The sequence below is a fragment of the Mastigoproctus giganteus genome, chromosome 3 (assembly GCF_048544385.1).
Source record: "Mastigoproctus giganteus isolate SK-2022 chromosome 3, ASM4854438v1, whole genome shotgun sequence".
Classification (NCBI taxonomy): domain Eukaryota; kingdom Metazoa; phylum Arthropoda; class Arachnida; order Uropygi; family Thelyphonidae; genus Mastigoproctus; species Mastigoproctus giganteus.
Genome location: NC_143577.1, coordinates 56,811,088 through 56,818,280, shown reverse-complemented (window position 1 = coordinate 56,818,280; position 7,193 = coordinate 56,811,088). Strand labels below are relative to the sequence as shown.

The 7,193-nt window shown below is 33.1% G+C and overlaps 1 protein-coding gene across 1 annotated transcript in view; it reads left to right on the top strand.

Moving 5' to 3' along the window:
* LOC150088029 (uncharacterized) overlaps positions 1–2,590 on the top strand; it is a 46,200-nt gene extending 43,610 nt beyond the window's left edge. Inside the window, exon 6 of the mRNA XM_090370543.1 lies at positions 2,023–2,590. Coding sequence (XP_090226669.1) covers positions 2,023–2,112 — 90 coding nt within the window. The 3' untranslated portion in view covers positions 2,113–2,590. The remainder of the gene's footprint in view (positions 1–2,022) is intronic.
* The last annotated feature ends 4,603 nt before the right edge of the window (positions 2,591–7,193 follow it).

Sequence of the window (7,193 nt, the reverse complement as noted above, 5' to 3'; positions counted from 1 at the left end):
CAGATACAGTAAAAGTCCGATACAGTGGGGCCTCGACTTCCAATGATATTGACATCTGATATTCTCAAGAACCGATTTACCTTCCATACGATCTTTTATTTTAAGGACTGATGATATTTCCAGGAACCGATGGCTTTCTGATGTAGCTGGAATGGTGCATTGGTGGAAATTTTCAGAAGTGTGGCACACGGAACATCATTAGTATGATTATTCCCAACAATTAGTCTTTGTTATTGTTCAACACAACTATAACACGTGGGAATCCACATGTTACAGTGCTTAGAACAGTTTCTTTGTCTTCTGTTTTATGCACTTGTCTAGTGTGTAAGCAGAGTGTATTTTTGTTAATTATACGAAACTGGCCTCTTCTGGAAGTGAATGCCCAGGAGAACGTTCATCACCAAGGATGAGGCTAGTTTACCTGGACATAAGCCTATGGAAGACGGGTTCACTCTCCCGTTAGGTGCCAGTGCCTATGGAGATTTTAAGTCGAAGCCTTTGCTGGTATCAATCTAACATCCTCAGAGATTTAAACAACAAAACATCAGAGACATGTGGGAGTGTTTTGGCACAGCAGTAAGAAGGCCTGGGTTACAAGATATGTCTTCAATGGGTGCGTGAAGTTTTCTGTCCTTCATTGAAGGGTTATCTCGAAGGCACTGCTCCTGCTGGCTAATGCACCAGGCCATAATCCTGACTTGTTCAATCTCTTGAGGCACAATTTGAATTTGTGCAAGTCAGAGCATTTCAGAACACTGAAATGCTCTGATGCCACTCGAACACCACTCCTCTTCTTCAACCAATAAACCAGCAAGTGATTGCAAACTTCAAGAAAATGTTTACAGGTTGCTTTGCAGTGACCTCTGTTGAAATTGCTGTCATCATCAAAGATTTTTGGAGGTCGAAGTTCAACATCCTGGACTGTGTAAGGCTAATCGTAAGTTCTTGGAATGATGCTTTCACCAGATGCTTAAATTCAGCCTGGAAAAACACTTGGCTTTTAATCATCCATAACTTTGACTGATTTGAAGATGATGGTGCTTTGAAAAATGATATTGTCACTCTTGGTAAATCAGTGGGTCTGGAGGTTGACGAAAAGGATGTGGAGGACCTTATTGACACTCATGGGCATGAGCTAACAACAGAAGAGCTACAAGAGGTGGAGAAAATTATGAAGAGTGACACTGGAGAGGAAGAGGACACCCAAAAAGTGTAAGCTGAAGAGTTGAAGGCTGTCATTTCTTGTTGGGAGCATTTAAGAGAAGGCCTGCATCCTGCAGTGAATTGAAAATGACTGATGATGGAGAGAAGTGGTAAAAAAAAAACACACCAACATTGAAAACACCGAACTCGTGATGTGCAAAATGGAAGACAAAATCATTTCTTACTTTAGAAAGCTACAAAAAAGTCGTCAAAAACAGTTCACTTTTGACAGTTTCTTTGCAAGTAGTGACAAAAGACTGAAAAGATGCCTGACGTTTGATCTAATCCCACCATCACTATGTTACTATTGATTTCATCAGCCCTGCACTTCAAGTCTAAGGTAAATGCTAATTTATTTTATCTTAAGATGTTTTATAAATATTTATTAAATCTTTATAAAACACTCATTTTTAATGTACAAATCAAGTATAACATGTAAGAAATACCTATTTTATGTATTGTTGGGGTCACCTACCAAGAGTTTAGAATGAATTACAGGAAATCGGTGTATTATTGGTTTCAACTTACAATATTTTCAACATACAATGGGTTTTGTGGAACAGATTACCATCAGATGTTGGGGGCCCCACTGTAATTATCCTTCCTGTGGATTCCTAATTATCAGACTTCTACTGTATTATTGGACTTTTATTGTATTATTTTATCTTTCCTAATTAATAGGGTACATGATCACTGATACAATTGATGCAAAGATCAATATCATATATAATTTTTAATATATATATAATTTAATATTGTTTACTATATATAAATTATATAATTATCTGCATTAAAAAATATATATATTGTTTTCCTTAGGTTTATTGCCTCCTATGTGTTATTTCACAGTACCAAGTTTTATCCACCATTGAAGAGCAAAGATTTTACATACTTGTACCTCGAGATTAGAAAGTAGTTGTGTGCTTAAACACAAGACTACTTTTTATTCATTTACAAACTTAGACTAATCCATTTGAAAGATTAGTCAGTAAATGTATAGAAATACATGTTTTGTATATAAATATATGGCCACTGCCTCCAAATGAAATATCTGCCATTATCTGTGTCATACTGAGGGATATCATTAAAAAAAAAAAAAAAAAAAATTCAGATTTATCCATTTTAGTCGTTAATTTTAAATCCCCTCTCATTGCATTCCTATTATGCCCGGTGCCAATTTAGATGCTGAATTCCTTCATTGTTCATCTGAATCAAATACTAACAGCAATGCAAATCATCATACAGTGAACTTCTTTACAGTAATTGTCCATGCAGTTGAGGCACAACCACTACTCAGAGTTGATTGTATGTTTTTTGAAATATACCTAAGAATGTATCATTGCCATTAGTTGTACTTGTGCTTATATTCATTGTTTATTCATTTACATTGATCACCATATTTACTATGATTTATTGTAGATATTTCTTTGGTAATATTGTCTAGCCAATTTGGTTTTACATTTTCAGTAACGTTCCAATAAAATAAATTTTCTGTGGATGTTAATATAAAAATATTCATAATAACTAAGTATAATATATAAAAATTAAGATACTGATCCACCCTCAATACTGAATCTGATTAACTGGTCCCTCACTTGAGCCATGTTCTTATGTAGTATTAAGTATCGTATATCTGTAAGTTCAAAGATTAGTTTTCTTATCGCTAGTTTTTAATATCAGAATTTTCTGGTGAGATACCAATTCCTCTTCAATGCATGTGTAGTTTATTTTATATTGAATAGAGATTTTTCAGTGTCATCTCTTGATTCAATCAGTAAGGTTAGTTGTTCTACTAGTCAGTTTTAACCAGGAATTTTATCAGAGTACATAGTCATTTGGAAAAGCAGGTTTTTTTTTTTTTTTCTCTCTCGTTGTTTTATTGTTTTTTTACATTTAATGAATGGCTGTTCGAGATCATGTTAAATACATACTACAGAAGATCAGAAACCTCAGCATAAGATTCAACAAGTTACTGATTCCAGCTTTTACATATTGCTGCATGTTTTCACAAGCTACCAGTATGTAGTAGGATGAATGTTATACCATTTATGTTGCAATACGAATGCTAATTCTGATATGGCTGAAGGTAAAATATGCATCAGCTGCATTATGGATGTTTTGGTGTGGATATTTGTCTGATCAAAAAGTTCATCAGGACTATCAAAGACATAGCTAATTCCATATCTTAAAAGACAGTCTTGTGATTCACTAACTCCCACTACTTTTTCACTCATTTGCCCTTCTGAGAAATGGTGTTGATCCTGTTGGTGCCAAATCTTGATTTGGTGCCTCTATCCATTTGGTCCACTCCTCGTACATGAATACTTTAAATGAAACTAATGATTTAATATGGGTTAGTTTAATAAGAAAAAAAAAAAGAGTTAAATTTTAACATATATGTATATATATTATTTTATTTGATATATATATCAAATAAAATAATGATAGAGCCTTACAACTTTATAAAGAAGTAAAACTGTTGCACTACAAATAAAGAAAAGAAAACATCAAGCAAAATTTAAAAAAATAAATAATAATAATAAAAAAAATTGCACCCTTCCTTTTGTTCCCTGCTTTAAAAGTTTGTTAATTGAGTTTTTCAATGGCTGCAGTTGGCCGAGGCCTTCTGGAATTACAGCAAACTCTGATTCAGAAACTGTCCTTACACACTGTGTGATATTTTTAGAAGGCCACTTGGAAGTTATGACCATACTGTTTATAGCCACAGCCAAAAATAAATACATTACTATATGCACCTAGTATACCTTTAGACATAAGATGCAGGGGGATTTTCCAGTGAAAAAAGGTTTATAATCATGAAAATACAGTAAACTCCAGACAATATCCAACCTCTGCCATACAATTTGCAGCACCAACAGCAATATGCCAGAGTGCGCCTCCTCTGGTTCATGGTGGATGGTATAGTCCCACCCCACACTAACTACATTTATAACAGAGAATTATTTTGTTTACATTTTTTCCCCCCAAAAAAATTTCGTTTAAAATAAGCAAAAACATACTTTTTAGTTAGTAGCTGAGGATCATGATAGAATAACGGATTAGTATGAAAGAGGTTGTTTATGCATGGATATGGCACTTCCATAATTTCTACTACTACCCAGGTAGTATGAATGCATCGTTTATTCATATCTCATATTGTGAACACCTTCACAATGAGTTGCCTACTTCGAATAAGTAACACTTCTCTGGTAGAGAAGTCTTCTCTACCAGAGAAGTATTACTTATTCGAAGTAGTGCAATACCTAGGCAACTCGTGAAGGTGTTACCAACAGTATTTGTGGACAACTGGAAAATGGTGTTCTGGTATGATAGGGCACATAATACCTTGACTGAAGAAACCTGCAGTAAGAGGGGGTCCTCTGATGGCATGGCAGAGTACCAAATACTGTTAAAAACCCACTCTATCCCACCATAAGCTGATTTTCATCAGACAGTGAAAGACATTTCAGCTATACATCTGCCATGCTGGCAGATAGAGGTGAGTTTGGACCCTATGCTCCAATTTACAAAAAAAATTGAGATATACAATTTATTAGATGAAAATCAGACTGTGAAATGGACACAATAGTAAGAGAAATAAGGATAACTGTACTTTATTGCTGGTATAGCTGATAGCACACTCAGTGATATGTTTTCACAGAAGAAAAGAATGCACTGTCCCTAACTTGTATCTGGAGAAATGTTTTTCAAAACTAACACATAAAAACTTGCATGCAGCCAACAAAACTTCCAAGGCAGTTTTACTTGGCATTTTTGAATGAAAATGACATTAATATCAATGCATTAGTAATTTATACTTGCTAGCTTTAAAGAGTTTCAAGTAATAACTTCTTAAAACTGTAAGTATAGAAATTTGCATAGTTGATATTCTATACAAATTTTATGTGCTTTACTTAATGCAAAATTGGCTGTAATTTTATTATAGTCCAATTCACTATTAATGTCATTTTCATTCAAAAATGCCAAGTAAACCTGCCTTGGAAGTTTTGTTGGCTGCATGCAAATTTCTGTGTTAGTTCTGAAAAACTTTTCTCCAGATGCAAGTTAAGGAGAGTGCATTCTTTTCTTTTGTGAAACACATATCACTGAGTGTGCTGTCAGCTATACCAGCAACAAAATACAGTTACGGTATTCCTATTTCTCTTAAATTTTATTTGGTGTTCATTTCTCAGTCTGATTTTCATCTAACAAATTGTATATCTCATTTTTTTTGTAAGTTGGAACACAGGGTCCAAACTCACCTCTATCTGCCAGCATGGCAGATGTATAGCTGAAATGTCCTTCACTGTCTGATAAAAATCAGGCTTATGGTGGGATATAGTGGGTTTTTAACAGTATTTGGGTACTCTGCCATGCCATCAGAGGACTTACCGCAGGTTTCTTCTGTCAAGGCATTATGTGCAGACCCTATCATACAAGAACACCATTTTCCAGTTGTTCACAAATACTGTTGATAATCTTTGCACTGCTTGCTGCAGGGGTGTTTTTTTTTTTTTTTTTGTCTTACTGTGATAAGTTTTATAGATGGAGTATCAACTGCCAAATCAGAGTTCCTTTCCACATCATTCAAAGGAAATTACATATTCAAGCATTCTGTAGGTCTCCTTTTTGTCAAACAGCATCTGTAGTGTATGTAGGTACATCACATGACTACCCATTACTCTTGTTTTGCATATACAAGCAGTATATACTGTGACAGAGGCTTCTATTATGGTTTGCATATGAATGTTATTGTAATAAATTATATTGCATATATTTCTGTGTTAATACTTATAGAATCACAGCCTGAGGGTTTCTAGTTATCCAAATAACAGTCACAAATGGAATATAATCCACTTTACAAAATATAACTCACCTCTAGAGAGGTGAGTTATCTTTGTAAAGAAGTGGTCTACTTTATTTGTGATGCATTTCTGTGCTAAAGTAATTTTATCTGTTAGTTTCCTGTCCATAAGAAATTAAATTTTATAAAATTTTACCTATAAAATGTAGACAGAAGGGATGCTCATACCAAGAATACTTCTGCAGGCATTTGCCCTTTATTAAATTAAGTATTCTGTATTATAAGAGAAAATCTCTTATATTTTGGAATTTTGAATCTATCGGTACATGCGTTTTATAAATTTTAGTATAAGCCTAGTTGCAATAAATAACTGTTAGTATTAAATATGAGAATTCAGTTTATGATCTCTTAAACTAAATATTTTTCTTGGTTTTGTTTTACTGATTATTTTTATGCAGAAAAAATTAATTCATTTTTCTGCATAAAATGCATTTTATGATTAGGCAGTTGCATTTGTTAACATGTTTTATTTATTGATATTAAAATATTTTTTATATTTTTAAGCTTTTATTAGTATCAGTTATCGAATAATCTTTTATGTCAACAAATTATTTAATATTGTGTATCCTACTCTCTCTCCGTCCAGCTGCATTTTTATAAATTTAGTATTGAACAACTTAAATCCCATTTCTTGTACTCTTATGTATACTTTTTAAGTTTTTGTAGCATTCTTTTTGGTATGAATTTATTGTACATGTTTAATTTAACCATTCTTTTTGGTGTGAATTTTTTTGTACATGTTTAACTTAGCCATTCTCACGGAAGAAACATTCTTAACATGAATTTATACAGTGCCATGTTTAGAATTACTGTTAGTTGAGGTTTTTTTTTTTGTTGTTTATATTAAAAGGTTAGCAACAACCACAATATTTACAGCTGATATGGAATCCATGTATGATGTGACAGACATCTTTATTGTACAATTATTTCTTATGTTAAGTGTTTAGTCTATTTAGTTATAAAGTGCAAGACATCTGACAGCTAAGTTTGTGAATTTGTGTACTAAGAAACAATTTGTTTATATATTTTACTAATATTTTTCAACATGGATACCGTGATAATAAAGTCATTCTTAGAATTGAATGTGATGCAATTTCTGCGATTCTTTTGTTAAATTATTAGTTCT